Source organism: Epinephelus moara, chromosome 21, assembly GCF_006386435.1.
Source record: "Epinephelus moara isolate mb chromosome 21, YSFRI_EMoa_1.0, whole genome shotgun sequence".
Classification (NCBI taxonomy): Eukaryota; Metazoa; Chordata; class Actinopteri; order Perciformes; family Serranidae; genus Epinephelus; species Epinephelus moara.
Genome location: NC_065526.1, coordinates 23,164,991 through 23,181,525, shown reverse-complemented (window position 1 = coordinate 23,181,525; position 16,535 = coordinate 23,164,991). Strand labels below are relative to the sequence as shown.

At 41.3% G+C, this 16,535-nt stretch overlaps 1 protein-coding gene across 1 annotated transcript in view; it reads left to right on the top strand.

The window, feature by feature from the left end:
• LOC126382826 (receptor-type tyrosine-protein phosphatase mu-like) overlaps positions 1-16,535 on the top strand; it is a 224,656-nt gene that overhangs the window by 74,261 nt on the left and 133,860 nt on the right. Inside the window, exons 4-7 of the mRNA XM_050032912.1 lie at positions 1,434-1,512; positions 3,326-3,441; positions 6,158-6,332; positions 15,480-15,773. Of these exons, the coding sequence (XP_049888869.1) occupies positions 1,434-1,512; positions 3,326-3,441; positions 6,158-6,332; positions 15,480-15,773 (664 nt within the window). The remainder of the gene's footprint in view (positions 1-1,433; positions 1,513-3,325; positions 3,442-6,157; positions 6,333-15,479; positions 15,774-16,535) is intronic.

The window sequence follows — 16,535 nt, the reverse complement described above, 5'->3', positions numbered from 1 at the left end:
TCTTGTTAGAGTAATATCGCTTGATCAAACCTTTTCTAACATGACTGACATGACATGACTACGCTCTTGGATCGGATCAGTGTCGGTATCGGCCAATACTCAAGGCTGTAATATCAGTATCGGATCGGAAGTGAAAAAGCTGGATCGGGACATCCCTATAAATAACATAAAGTTTTTGAAAGAATACCTTGATATTGATATTGTGACAATATTAAAGGGCTGGCTAATGGTGCTTGCACAAAATATTTATGTGACACGGACATGAATAATGCGTTAATGACTCGTATCCCGGTTATGATCATATCCAGGATATACTATTTACATGAGCACAGACAAGTCAGGTAGTTCAAATTCCCCATAAACATGAAAAATATTAGTAACTCAGTAACTGATTACTGCAGCCCATTAGCACAGGAGATGTGATGAGTATAAAAACAAACCAGCACTGGGTGATGAGACGGCAGGAAATGTTTAACACTTTACTGTACATTTACTACAACTTGATAACTTCTCCAGTCTGATTGGCAATAGTTTCCTGCTGCGAGTGCGGACCACCGTCTCTCCTGCTCTTCCTCACTTTATGTCTCAACCACACACACACACACACACACACACACAAACAAACACACACACACACACACACACACACACACACATACTGAGCTAACATTACTCCTGAAAGGAGCTGTGTTAACGCTATCCTCCACAGCCTGTCACTGTCACTACCACTGTGTAGGAAAGGGGATGAAGCTGCTCCTGTAAAGGCAAATGATAGATCAGCTAGAACAGTCTGGTAAATTCAGAATATCACTTTACTGTAATGTAGCTTTTAGATATCCAAAATTTAAGACGGTATCAGTATCAATGGCTAATATAGTACATTGTTCAGCCCTACTTCAAATGTTTCCCATCAACAGGTTTAGATATTTTGTACCAGCTATGACATTTCCTAAGTTTTAATAGGGTAATTTGACTTTATAAGAAGATTGAAAGCACTTTAAATGCAAACCTAGAGACAACTGTATAAATAGGAATATTTTTAATCTCATTATTCAGTGTACTCTCATTCACCTACATTATTTTGGGGTGAGGGGAAAAAATCTCAGCACGTGGGCAACTCAAATCAAATGATTAGACAGGTATCTCAGTGATGCCCCCCTCCATACACTGTGTGTTTGTCACAGGCTGTGCTAATCGTCTCAAGGCTCAAACTTAATTTAACACTTGCATGTCATAACACCTATCAACTGTGACATATTGTGGAAATAATGTCAGTGGCCCGCAGCTGTGTGACCAGCTGCGGCCCAGCTACGGGCAGATCGCATTAGCAGGAGCTGAACTTCTCTGTGCACACGGGCAGCCTCACTCAAGTGCCATTTGAAGACATGTGCCCATTTATCATTGGTGTTATGAGTCTCCTCTCTCCTCCTCAGATTGTGTTTGAAGCCGTAACCTCAGGGCAGCGTGGCTTGCTGGCCATCAAAGACGTCGTGGTCCAGGGCCACCAGTGCAGTAAGTCCTTTTTCCCCTTCACCATAAAAGAATATCATCAAACATTCATTGTCCTTTCCGTGACACCCTCCCAAATACCTGTATCGTTGTTCTGTTCAAGGCCTCTCAGTCAAACAAAAGGCCTTCAAAGTGTACGCTACAGTCAATCCAAAGTGTAAACCTCCCTCCTCCTAGCTCCCTGAAGATTTATGAGCATATAGTTGACATGCTGAAGTGCGCTCAGGATGTAATGTTGGAGTGACTGTGTTAAATCTTTCCTTTGAGAGATAGGAGAAATAGTGCAAAAAATGGGGGACGAAAAACAAATACCGCCATCGCTGCAGCTCCTGTTTTGATTCCACTATTTTTCTCCTCCCTCAAGGATATTCAGTACAGCATCTCATCTCTCAGATGTTCAGAGTTCTGCTACCCTTGCTGAATATAAGCACTTACTTCAGAGTGCGCTGCGGAGCTAATGAACATGTAATCACTCACATATTTAGATTTTTTTTCCCTACTTCAACTTTTGGGATAGGCTGCTGCTGTGGGAGAACCAAAATGAGGGCTCTTCATGATTCCTCATGTCTGTGCTTTTAAGCTCTGAGAGCCATGTTACTCCATATGGCACTCCTTGAGTTTATACAAAGAGGTTTTCACACTCTTAAGTCTAAATCAATACCACACAGGTTTTCATCAATTGATTTATGCTTTACCCCTCATAGCTGAAGTATCAGGCTCTGATTGTTAGGTGCTAATGACCTGGTAACCATTTGAAAGCAGCTGAATTCCTACAAATGTTATGTCAATAAGATGGATTTATATAGCGATAGGTGTTGCATATAAATGTATCTGAGTAAATCAATGAGGCCTTGCGACATGATCAATGTTCAAATGCGCAAAAGTGTGAGCGGATCAATAACCCGCTCAGTGGCAATTGGGTTTCTTTGAGTGATAAGCAAAGTGATCAGAGTGACTCCTCAGCGGAGCGCAGCCAATTCATTTTCTATTTATACGACCATGTGGAATATCTAGCACAAAGGTGTGATTATGCCACTGGGTGGTCTGCTTCTCCTTGCATCATTAAAGAAGACATTAGCGAAGAGAAAAATAGATTTGTCTTTTTTGGCACTGGATGGATTGACAGGACAAAGTTATAAAGGAGGTGTAGTTCAAAGACGAGGTTGTAAAATATTAAGTAGAAGTGAAAGTCTTGATGATGAAAGTGATAGAATTAGCTTTTGCCAAGTCTTTAGAGATTTGGTTATGTTTCGAATCAAGGTCGCTCCACTGAATTGCCCTATTTTTCTATGCAGAATAGCGGTACTAATCAAAAATGTTCTACATAAGTTACTTTCTGTGGACTATCCCAGTCAGTGCGCATACTGATAATGAGCAGGGTTAGAGAAGAGAATGATGCTTTTGGAAAAATCCCCTCAATCAATGAAAGGATGCAGTTTAAAGACAGCAGAAATTGGGTTTTGGGTCGGTGCAGGATCGGCCTCTGGTGTCTCATTTTAAGGATTTAGGTGGAATGTTCCTCACAAAGTGATGCTGGCCTCCGGCGCTGAGGGGGTATAAGACAGTGTAATAAAGAGCACTATCCATTCAAGCCCACCTCTCTCAGCTCTCCAATTGTGCATACAAATCTTGGCACAAGAGTTACAAAGTCAGTAACAGTGAAATCTGTGGACATAGGAGCATAGATCTTAAACGCTACTCCAGCACACAGCTCTGGTGATTAAATCTCATTAAGTACAAACCCATTTTCGTGAAGTTGTAATCTTATATGACTTTTCTGCAGCTGTCTGATAGATATATGCTTTTTTTCCCATAGTGAACACCCCTCACTTCTTGACTATAAAAGGAGTGGAGGTCAACGCCGGACAGACTGCATCTTTTCACTGCACCGTCAATGGACGCAAAAGGGACAATTTCCGCCTCTGGCTTCAGGTGAGATCCATTTTTATCCTTTTACTTCCACTCTAGATCAAAGACTAGATCAGAGGGTGGAATCAGTATTAGAAGTGGGCCCTCTGGAAATAAATGTGTCTTACTGAACAGACCGTACTCGTGCTGTCTGAATATGTAATCTTCTGATCAGCAGTGTTGCCATTATCTAAGAAGACTGCAGGCTTATGCCGTCTTTAAAGGAATACGTCACTGCCCAAATGATCATTTGTACAGCAATTACTCACCCCGTGTTAGACTGAATCAGGGAAGAAAACTTTGTTTTTCTTGTATGCCATTACGGTGAACGTAAAATCAGAAACAGAGAATATGGGCCATCAGTTGAACTCATAGGGGTCCACGTTAAACAACAGCAAAACTATATCAAAACATCCATGGACAAACTCTCACATAACTTGTGCAGTGTAATCCAAGTCTCATTTATCCAGTCATTTACTCAGTACTTCCCAAACACATGCGTCATCACTAAAACGTTAGTATTTAAAACACTCCACATAAACAGCGTAGGCACACTACTCGTTGGTGGCTGAGACTGAACAAGTGCCTGACAAGGAGTTTCTCACTTTTTGGATTCTTCCTTCACCATTGATCCATGTGAAAAACAAAACTTCCTTCCTGAATTTGATGTAACAGGGGGTGAGGAACTGATATATGAATGATCATTTGAGGGTCAAGTATTCGGTCCTTCCTTTTCCTTTTATGTATGGTTGTTTTTATTTAATAGGAGAGGTATCATTATAAGCTATTTTTGGCCTCTCCTGCACAACATTTTAACTTTTAATTAATTTCCTTTTCCTGTATTTTCTATACATGTATGTGCAAATAAACTTAATTAGAATAAAGATAAATAAATAATTAAAAATAGAAATTTAGCATTTGACATTAAATGTAGCAGGTTCTCCATTAAGTCATGCTAAGTATGTAACATCAACATCTGGTTTAAGGGGAAAACAATATTTTTCATAACTGGAAGGGTTACCCAATCAACATTTTATACAAGCAAAATCAGGCATGATGGTAACAGCTATCAGCCATTTTGTGGTCTGGATACCACTGTTGGCGACAGTGTTGTAAAAATGAGAGTAAAACAAAATTAATGGCACACAAAGTATAAACTGATAACTTATCAACAACAGCAAACAATGACGTCAATAATCTACAATGTTTGGGTCCAAATTGTTGGTTAACAGACATGGATGTATAAAGAGAACTGGACACAGTGTTGGCGGTGAGGCCCCGTTCATTCCTATGAAAGTTGCTCGGTGGCGCATGAAAATTCAGCTGCCATGTATAAAATTACCCAGATGATCAGCACTCCTTCCACAGTAGAGACTTCGGATTTGGTGCTCCGCTAACTTGAATGGGGGTAAAATGATTCAATTGTGCAGCCCCTCTAGATTTTCCAAGTATACTGAAAGTGAAGCGAGTCATTTTTGGGGGGGTTGTGACGCTCAAAAAAATGTATCCACTTTCACCATGTAAGTCTCTTTATGCTACAGGGCATCTCATGACAGATGTAATACACTGTTTGGCGACTACGAAAATTGTCCTCAAAGCCCGGTGCACTTCTTTGGGGCCGGGTGAAAGGGAGAGGGTAGCAAGAAAGAAAAGAAAGAAGATGAGGCAGGAGTACTTGGTTATTTTAAACATGTTAAACCGTAATTACATAGGGCCAAATGTAAACAGTTACACCACAGCAATTTTCCTGATTGGTGACCAGATGTCCATTTAAACTGCACAACAGCAGACCTCAAACATAGTTCTGGTGAGCAGTTTAACCGCTACTCTAAAGGAGAAAACAACTGACAAGATGGAAATGAAGAAGAGGAGCCATGGAGGGTTAAATCATGTTAATATATATCATGGCACCTAGTCATTAATTTAACAACCTAAAGCTAATGCCAGCACTACAGTAACTTTTAAAAGTTGGCTTCAGGAAATACAGGTAGCTTTTGTAGTTTACTGTATAAATCATTTGAGATTTCCCGGCGAAGACATCCACACATGGCGTTATTGTGCCCTTGTGTTTGAGATCCCACCTGCTCACCAGAGGCCTCTGTGTCTGGGAGGCAGGGGATCACAGTTGTTTCAGATCACCGCAGTATGGTCTTAACCTATATAGATGTTGGCTCTGTGGATACTGTGTACTATATCCGGCACAACTGAGCTGCACAGCAGTCTTGAATTGACCTTGTTCTGAGCAGCGAAGGTAGTGCATCTGGCAGACATAACCCTGCCGGCTCTGCTGCTAAGCACACTGTCACACATGTGATCAGTGGGAGCATGACGCCGGGTAAAGGTCCTCTGCCAGGTACTCCATCATTTTAACAAACACGTCCTCATTAGCACAGGAGCTGGAAAACAAACATTAAGTGAAGTCCCCCGATGACAGTAATGAAGAAATATTTCTAATGAACAAATGTCCCCCATCTGCCTGCTGTGAGGGGTGACAGCTGGGGAGAGCCCACTGCGTGTTTGTGTGCGTGCGCGTGTGTGTGTGCGCGCATTCCTGTGTGATAAATGTATTCCTACTATCAGCCACCGATGGGAATGATAGGACACAAACAACCGCGCGCGAGAACAGACAACGAGTACACTCAACCAGAGTTTCTGAAACACACAAGGTCAGGCCACTTTGCTTATTAAACCTTTCCATTTTGTAGGCTCACTTGTGTGTCTTTGTCTCGGTTCCAAACAGGGCATCGGTGGACGGGAGGCCCCGATGAAAGCCACTAAACCTTGGAACAACCGGCGCTTCATAGGCACTTTTGATGTAGAGAACACAACCAAGGGCGACTCGGGCCGCTACCGCTGCATCGTCCACTCAGACAGAGGGGTTGGAGTGTCCAATTATGGAGAACTAACCATAAAACGTGAGTATTGGTCCCAGAGCAAAGAGAAACACAAACACCGCCTATCTGAACTAACAAAGCACAGACAGCAGGAGTGTTTTTCCATCCACATGACCTCTATGCATTCAGCAAAGTCAACAGGAGATAAACAGGAAATGCTGCATGTTTGTAGATGAAAATGTCCTTTAAGGCGATGCTAAAAATACTAGCTTTTTATGTTGATTTGTTATCCAGAGGACTTTAATACTTCCCCTGAAAAGGCTGTCCTTGACTGAGCACAATTCCACCTAAAAGATCACAAAGGGTTTACAGTAACCTCACTGATATTTCACTCCTGCAGTCATTTGATATGAATTTATGGAGTCGTCTGAAACTAAATCCTGCAAGGCCTCACTTTCCTACAGCCCTATAGCCCGGTAATGGCCTTCTATATTTCTTCACCTCAATTTTCTCCCTGTGCTCTCAATTGAATTTACTGCCCCGATTTTTTCTTTTTCTTTCTTTCTTTCTTTCTTTCTTTTTTTTTTTTTTTGTCTCCAAGCTTTATGTGATTGATAGGTTTAATCCTGGCTGTCCAGATCGAGGTCTGTCAATCATGCGAGAATGGCCAGGCCCAGACACAGCAGAGTGAAGAGGGAGATAAAGTCTCTCTGCCCGAGTGTATCAGTGGGTTTCAGTGGTGTACTCAAAGAAAATTTACTGACACACTGGAGGCACTCAAAACCACCGTCGTGCATAAATTCAGCAACACAATCACTTGCACATCCTCGCACTTACACATACTCGCTAGACGGCAATATTTTTGCTGATCGCTGCTTTCAATGTGTTACTAGATGTATTTTTACACAAGACAAACCAGTTAAGTGTAAAGTGCCTTTGTCATAAATATTTAAAATAATTTTCTAGATTTAGGCATTTATCGAATCTTCTAACGCATCCTGCTTTAAATTCTGCAGAGATTTCACACCTCGATGACTCCGACGTAAGCCAAGCCGTCGCAGGGAGAAAAGAGGCGTTTTCACGGTTATAAGTGTCACACATAAAAAAAGGCTGATATCTCCTCTTATCGTACCAGTCATAAAACAAGTGCTTAACCCTCCTAGCAATGTGTCTGAGTCGTAAATCCTCCTTAAATGTGTATTCACCGCTTCCGTGACTCGTTTTTTGGAGGAGTGACCGTGGAGCGGTTGTGTGGATTATGAGCCTGCTACAGTCACACACCGGCTCCCTCTCTCCCCCCCTCCCCTCATTACTATACACTGCCTTTTTCTTCAACATGAGGAGAGTGAATGCTTGATTATCCCAGATAATCACTTCTGCCTTTCATACCAGTATTCAGTCAGATTTATGCGCCTATGTGGAAGCGCCCTGCATGTATTTCCAGAGCGCCATACGGATTGGGCCAGCGCAGCCCCCTTTCCCCGTGCCCCCCTCGTGATGGGCTCTCCTGTAGTGCAGCCAGTGGTTCTGAAAGGGGGATAATTACTCCCTGTCCAAGTGCTGGCTCCTTTCTTGGCCTGGTTAGAATCACCTGGAGCCCGCAAAGCGTCCGCTGAGCTCCAGCACAGTATTCTGGGCCACGCTACCGAGTCAAGGCTGCCGAGGCGCGGCCGTGTCAGCGCTAATGAGTATAGCCACCAAAAATCGAAGGCCGACCAGTCAAGCTCGTCATTTTCCTGTGGCCACCTCGTCTCCTATCAGGAGCAGATCAATTCTTCACTCACAGCAGCCCAATTAGGAGAGCGCACAACGTAATGAGGACCTCTTGCATCTCAGCGAGGCTCAGTGGATGTAACGGGCAAATGAAAGAAGGATTTATAAAGAGTCAGGTCTAACTAATCTAACAACAGAGCAGAGTGGCAGCTCTTATTATTGCTCTCTGTGTGGTGAATAGCAAATGGGTGGCCAGACGTGTGTGTCTGCAATTGCATGAGTATGTGCTACTTATGAATGTGTTGTAGTGCTGAAACGATTAGTCGATTAATTTGCATAACATTAAGCAAAGATTCACTGGTTCCAGCCTGTTAAGTGTGAGGATTTGCTGTTTTCCTCTGTGTCATATTATTGTAAATTAAATATATTTGGGTTTTAGAGTGTTGATTTAACCCCCTGAGACCCGCCTGGCTGCCGGCGATCCCAGGCGATTCCTGTCTTTAAGAAGCTGTAGCAGGCTGAGATTACTAGAAGACCTAAGAAATCCAGTGGTACTAACATGTCATGCCAGCTTCTCAGCAAGGGAGCTAAATAACACTCCAAAGTTAGGCTAAGCAAGAACAAAATGGTTATTTCATGGGGGTCCCTTGACCTCTCACCTGAAGATATCTGGATGAAAATGGGTTCTACAAGCACCCACGAGTCTCCCCTTTACAGACATGCCCACTTTTTGCTAATCTAATGCACTTTGAGGCAAAACCATGCAGTGTTTGCATATAGTATAAATGTTTTATTCTTGCCTCTTGTATTTGTATATTTCTGCATACTGGCATCCCGAAACATTCTTGCATAAATTAGGTATGACTCAAAAGGATTTTGGATTTAGTGAGCTCAATTGTGAATGTGTGATGATGTTAGTCCCCTCAGTGGCCATTTCCCTGTAGTGAAACCATTTTTTAAAACTTGACCCATACTGTAAAAAATAACCTAAACTGACCTTTAGGGCAGTCACAACCTCATGGGACTTTACAGCCACAAATTAGAGACTTTGGGGATTCAGAGGATGTTTTGCTCTCATAGGTTTATTGACCATAAGGGGGTTTCACAGCAGTTTCCAGAACAAATTTGCTCGCCATTCAGTTGCAGAAAAACTGCAATTTCTACACAAAAGCTTCAAATTTCAAAAGTTTTTGATACCACATCACAACATGTATTTTCTGTGTTGTTCCTCAAGGTCCTGGAGTCGTAATGTGGTGTTTTAGAGGGGTTTTGACCATTTTTATTAATTCTCAAGTTGTAAAGCATGCTTGAATTTTGCACCAAAACAATGTAACAAATGGTATCAACCCAAAAATTGAGTATGTGAATGCTTTCATCATAATTTTCTAAGCCCAAAATGGTGGGTTGCAGTCCAAATGTCCAAAAGTCGCAAATGTGTCAAGTTTTAAAAAAACGCACTTTATTTTTAGGTACAGTGAATTTCTGGCTCATAGCTTTTATTTTATAGTGCCATTTTTTGTTGTAGATTGAGTGGCTAATAAACAGCTACTCGACAGAGACAGCAAACTAGCTTGACGATATGGCCAAACGCAAGTATAGTCCCTAATGTATTAAACTGTTTCGACCTTAAACTAATAACTAAAGAGAGATCTGGACCCCGAGGCTGGACCAGTTGGGAACCACTGCTCTAAACTTTTAAATAGGCGCCTACCAGAACACAATGTTTATTACAGATTTATGACTAGAAAATCAGGGCATACAGTGCTGAGCTGCATCTCAAATTAATCTTCAGGTTCCCAGCTTTCACATAATATGTACCACTTCTATGTGGGATATACTGTTGACCTGTTATCTCCCATTTAAGATCCCCTGTCCCACCCCAAGAAAGAAATAACAGGGTCTTTATGGATTTCAGACTGTTTACAAGAGCGCAAAGTCAAGTCACCACTTTGGATTCTGGGAAATTTTGATGAGCTTTTTTCACAGTTTTAAGACCTGTTATAGTAAGTATAAAGGAATAGACACCTCTATTAAAACTGTACTATAAGTGTCAGCCCCAGTATGTTGGTTCCTGCGAGTATGTCTCTGCCACTCTGCACTGGGTCCATGTGCATGCCGGTGTGACCGTTTTTCATCGCCTGTGCATGAGTGTGCATTTGTGTTATTGCGTTCTGGCGGGCAGGCAGGTGCTGCGGAAGAGGAGGGCGCAGCTGTCGCCGGGCCGCTTGCCTGTCTGGTCAACATCATGACAACAGCTGCTCACTGACCCTCGCGTATGGCCGCCACTGTCATCTGCGCGCTTGTCACCCATCTCCAGCCAGCATGAAGCTCAGTTGGAGCCCTTTCCAGGGCCCCCGCTGCTGCGAAGCTGCCTCGTGAGGCTTAAACAGTGGGAACAGAGTTGTTAATATCCTAAAGTGTTCCAGCACTTGAGTGTATTTCACACCGGTAATCCGTTATTTTCAGTGCGTTTGCTATGGCTGTTGAACAGAGGATTACTGCACCTACAGGAATTATTTCATCACTGTAAGCTGCTGCTGTTTTTGTGAAGCAGTAAGTTTCCAAAGTTAAATGAAATGCTTATTGCTATAATACATCATGCTGCTTAGTCGTATTGTTACATAAATGGTTTCATGTGATAACAGCAAAAATAGGGCTGAGTGGCAGCAGCTGCATCTGTGCATTACAGTGCATAAAAGGCATTTCTCTGTAGAACAGGAGGATTGATTATATTATTAAAAGGCTTGGACATGTGTATCCCACGGTATCTGACTGTGTCACAGGTAATCCTACAAGATTAATACAGATAAAACCAGATAATCATGAGATGTAGTTTCATAACTTAAGTGGATATTAGTTGATTTTGTATTAATCTGCAAAGTTTCTCACCCTGTGAATCAGTCATGTCTGAGTCAGCAGCCAGAAACTTTGTCATATTTTGCATCACAGGGTGTTATCAGAGAATGAGTGTGTTGGCAAATGTGTCAATAAAATCAACCTACATGACACTTGCTGCCTTTGAGGCAGGACTGGGTTTTTTATGGCAGTGAAATTACTCAGTTGTACTTTTAGTGAGCTCTTTTTCAAAGTTCTCACTTTTAATTCGGTTCTTGAATGACTGAAGATACTTATTATGCAATAAAATAAATTATATCTGGTCTCCAAATCATACATGCCATCTGCTTTTCTCAAGAGAAAAAAATAAAAGCTGAAAAACTATAGCAAAACCTGAGGTCTCTCTTCTCTGAAACCAACTTTGGCAAATCCATTTCATACATTTTAGTTTCTTTTGATGTTTTGAAATATGACAAATGCCAAACACCATTACTACACCAGTATTTTAATATGCCATCATACCTTGAGGGGTGGTATTACAGAGTGAGCCTGTGCTGCTTTCTGTTGTTTAAATCAATCTGAGCATATTGCCTCTTAACTCGGTTAAATCCCTTTTAAGACATAACAATAGGCCACAAAAGACCATCAAAACAAGCCAATGGTTGAAGCCAGATTTTGGATCGCCCTATTCTTTTGTCTGGCTCCAACACCCAGACTGGTGCTCTGCGTGCAAGTCCAGGAGAAGACACGCTGGATTAGCTGGTTCGCTTTAGGTGATGTTTGACAGCAACACTGGGAGCTTAGATTAGTGGGAGTTTAGGGACCTGCGACTGAGGTCACCGTAGGGTAACCATCTGCTTAGAAAGAGCCTCCAATTCTCTGTAGGACACCTCAGCCCTAATGTGCCTGGAGACTTCTCCCTCTCCATGACAACTCCATGAGAAGCAGTCAGACGTCTAATGGCATTACTCTGTTACATGTGTGTGCTCATTAGAGCTACTCACCGTGGCCTTTGGGACGTGTAGCTATTGTAGTACGTGATAAGGGTAGATTCCTAGGCAATGCCGCGACTGTGGGTCATAGCTCTTTGTTTACGATGGCAGGGTTTTGGTTGCACCTGGAGACTTTAAAGAAATGCTGGTGAGATGGTTAACGTGTCCAATTCTTTAAATAGGACCAGCATTTTTGTCTAATGTGACTTTAAAAAGTGAATAATAAAGTGTAGAACTGCCCTTCTAGGTGTTAGAAGTTTCTTTAATAACACCTCCCCTCACATGTTAATGCAGCGTCCTCTTACCTGGTTATATAATAATGCAATCCTGAAAATACCTACAGCCGAAATAACTTGTCTGACATTTCCAGAAGTCTCATTAAACCAGAAATTGCACAAGGTTTAAGCAAGATTAGACAAATATTGGTGACATAACAGAGAAAAGGTCATCTTCAATGTTGTCATTGAACACCACATTGGTCTGAAAGAGATAAATTTGTATGAAAGTACTTGAGCTTACATTTCTGACACATCGGAGGTTCAAAGGGCCCCAGAAATGTGTCCGTTTTCAATATTCAGTTTTGATGAAAAACGTCCTCACCTTCATGAAATACTTGCACAATAGAGTCTGTGGAATATTTCCTCCTCTTTATTAACCAAAGACTGCAGTGTCCTATCATTTGAAAATAACATACCTTGTTGTAATTGTGTGCCTTTAATCATTTTGTGAAGGTCTCCAACTTTGAAAAACCCAGACATTTGGGCAGTGAAGTGCAATTATTTGTCTGTCTGTGACACAATAATTAAATCTCTTGCCCTGCTTTTAAACAGTGATACTGAAATGTAAGTACATTTACTCAAAGTACTATTCTTAGTTCTACTTCACTACCAACGTTGCCCTTTTTAGTCCACTACATTTGTGTGACATCTGTAGTTACTACATTACAAATCTGTGTTCCAGATATGATTATCTGATAAAATATGATGCATTGGTATAGATTAAACTACCCAACAGTATATATAATAGTTATTATATTTATTATATTATTATTATGAGCGACGTCATACATTTGCTGCTTACCTGTCAATGCTTCAGTAATACCACTCAGATGGGGTGTATTTCTGCATTTAGTACTTTTACTCTGATGGTTTGAAGTACAGTACATTTTGCTGATAATGCTAATGATACATACTTTCCCTTGGGTAACATTTTTAATGCAGAACTTTTACTTGTAATGTTTGATATTCATACTTTTACCACTAAAAAATGTGTTTCTCTTTTGTTTACGTCCCCTAAAATGTCTGACCTTGACTATACTGACTTGAATCTGTGCAAAATTTGTCAGTAGAGAGCTTTATTTACATCACTTTAAGGACGTGATGTCTGCACATTTCCCCAAAATCTAAGATTCAAACATACAGCAAGCAAGATAAATTGGGTACATCACTAATACAAAAGCCAATCACTGTGTAATTCTGGAAACACAGTAAACAGTATTTACCCATTCATTTCCCAGACATTCAGATCCACAAATCCTGAGAAGAAGCTATAAATTTTTCACATGGATTTTTTTTTACCTGTATAACATTTCATATTTGCTTTTAAAATGGTTCAAACATAAATTATGTGCTTTAACAATATGATAAATAGTTCCTCTAAGCCTCACAGATGGCCATGATTGTTGAAAAGGGGAGCGTGGCTCTACCAAGTCCACTTTAGATGATGTAGAACACTTGATTGGCTTATAGACATCCCATCAAATAAGTCATTTGGTTGGAGTCAGATGACAGTTATCATATATCTAGACATCCTAGAAAAGTTGAATAGGTTAAGTAAAAGTAAAAGATCTCCTTCAATGTTGCATAGGTCTCTGTAAAGGGTTCCTGTGGAGGTTTCTTATAAACAAAAAGAAGTGAAAGAAAGTTGTTTTATTTCAGTGTAACTTACCAAAATGGATTTTAGTTAGGAACGCTTTAGTCAAAGAAAACTTTATTTCCATTTGCAGTGTTAAATTTGGTATTATGGATCTGTTCTGGGGCCTCTCTGCTTTTCCTAGGCCAATGCAGAAAGCCTAAGGTGGAGAGAGCACACCTCTCTGCCCTTCCACGCGCAAATGAGGAAAGCCTCAGGCAGAGAGAGTAAACCTCTCTGCCCTTCCATGCACTTACATGGAAAGCCTGAGGCAGGGAGAGCAGAAGCAAAGACCTCTCGGGAACAGAACAGAGCCGGTATTAATGACAAACAGAAACGACATTGATAAGTCAGACACAGCATGAAAAGGAGGAGCTGGGGTGGAGGCAGGTTGCAGAGCAGCTTGCAGAGGAAGCAGCAACAGTGGGCAGACCAGAGCAGTTTAAATTCGCCATTTGGTTGCATAGAGAGGAGTCATATGATCTATCAGCTGACTCCTTCCATCAATCAGCTGCTCCATCAGTTGATTGGCTGTTTGAGATCAGCTGATGTAGCTGGGATATGAGCTGAGCTTGACATCGTGTCCTGCCTGAACTAACGCTGTGCTCAATTTGTGTATCCTTGAGGTCTAAAAAACATGTCGTGCATTTCCGTCTTTATAGAACATTCGCAAAATTAAGTATTTTAAATCCAGCATTGTTTACATCCATATTTCCCAGCTTGCTGTATTCCTCTTCCCCATCTCTGTTCGTGCTTTGCAGAAAATCTTGGCAGGTTATTGCCACCTGTTGATCAGTGGGGTAGTGTCAGGAATCTATATCTATACCTATATCTATAAAATTTAAAGGAACGTTTAGCTGCACTTCAGATCAGATAGAGATGTCTGCACATAGAACGACTTTGTTGTTTATAAGAAGAAGTGAAACTTGCACACCCAAAACAATCAGAATCAGAATCAGAATCAGAAATACTTTATTGATCCCCGAGGGGAAATTATTTATGCAAGCAACAAGTGCAGAGCATACACACCCAAATGCATTTCGTACAACTTCCATGTATATGCAGCTCTTTTGTTTTAGCAGTGCTGACTGCATTACACTTTTCTTGAACATGTCAGACAGAACGTTCACATTTGTAAGACATTCACTGACAAAGTTATTACAATACCTTTACATGACAGTCACATTAATTTGTTGGAGACTGAATTATGTTGTAAAAGTAAGTCAGCATAGGTAACACGCTGTGGAGTTGTGTTGTAGGCTTTCCACTCAGTAGGTTTTTAGCAAATGTCCACAGTTGTCATGAGTTGAGACATTAAACCAGCTTCTGAATCAGACGACAGAGATGACAACTACAGTAGCTGTCAATTAACAGAGGCTTTTCCATAGAGGTCCTCTGATTGAAATCAATACATTGTTCAATGGGAGCAGCATTCGCCAAGGTTTGGCTGACTTTAGTCAGTTTACTACCGATGATGAGATTCCCCACTGAGCTGGAACTATTGATTGTTACGTGGCTCTTCTTAAATACCTTGATTATTTGGAAACATGAAGATGTGTATTCATGTGCTTCACAAGGATTTTGACTGAAGAAATTGATTTTGAGCATCTTGTTTGCTTGGTACATGCATTTATGCACCATTTTGTTGTGGGAACGTCAACACTTCTTACACAAATTAAAAAAAACATAATTGTTTTCCCTATTATCAAGACTTTCCACTATTTCACTATTATAATATGTTCATCTAACATCAGACAAAACCTTTTTGTTCTCACAGAGCCCCCAGTGCCAATTGCTCCTCCCCAGCTGACTGCCGTTGGTGCTACTTACCTTTGGATCCAGCTGAACGCCAACTCCATCAATGGGGACGGCCCAATCATCGACAGGGAGGTGGAATATCGCACTGTGTCTGGCACCATGTATGACCTGCAGCCCGTAGACAAGACCACACACAAGATTGGCCACCTGGATCCAGACACAGAGTACGAGATCAGCGTTTTGCTGACCAGACCTCTGGAGGGAGGCACCGGAGCCCCCGGACCCCCTCTGAGGGCCAGGACCAGATGTGCAGGTGAGGCCAACAATACCATTACTTACGCAGCACCACTGGGATTTTAGGGAAATTATGCATCATGTTGTTTCGCAGTGTTGCATGAACAGGCTTAAAAACAACTCATACATCCTGTTGTAGATATAGATGTGTAACATAATCTAAACTATCTAAAGTCTACAGATTTCCCTCAAGCCTTAATGTGAACTAGGACTAGGTAGAAAGCCCAGTGAGATTCAGACATTTATTTTCAAATGAGAAATGTGCTGCAAGGAGCAATTGCAATTGCATATTAAAAGATAAGCTATCAACTAGAGGTTGTGCCTGGTTTATGCTGGCTTTTTTTAACAGAGGCACATGCCAGGATTGTAGAGGACGTTTTTATAAGATACAAAATAAATTAAGAAGTATGTAATTCAAACTATTTCAAAGCATACGAGACCCATGTGGCTATGCTTGCTATGTGCATGTGCTATAATGGCATACATGTTTTTTTGCCGTTCCATTGCCACTACAAATGCAGCTGTAGCCAGTATGTCACTATCACTATCCTCATTCATATGTTAAGAAGCTACAAATTATATTCAGCCACAAAATAGGCCTGAAAAGTTGTGAATCAGAACAGAAGTACAGAGAGTTGTTGCATAGAGATGATACACCATCTCATCTAGTTGCATTGGTGTGAACTAGCAGAATTTTAGAATGTTGCAGAGAAAAGTTGAGTGGTATGAACTGACCATCAGAGCTCAAGACAAGCCGGCTAAAGATGTCACCTGCAACTCA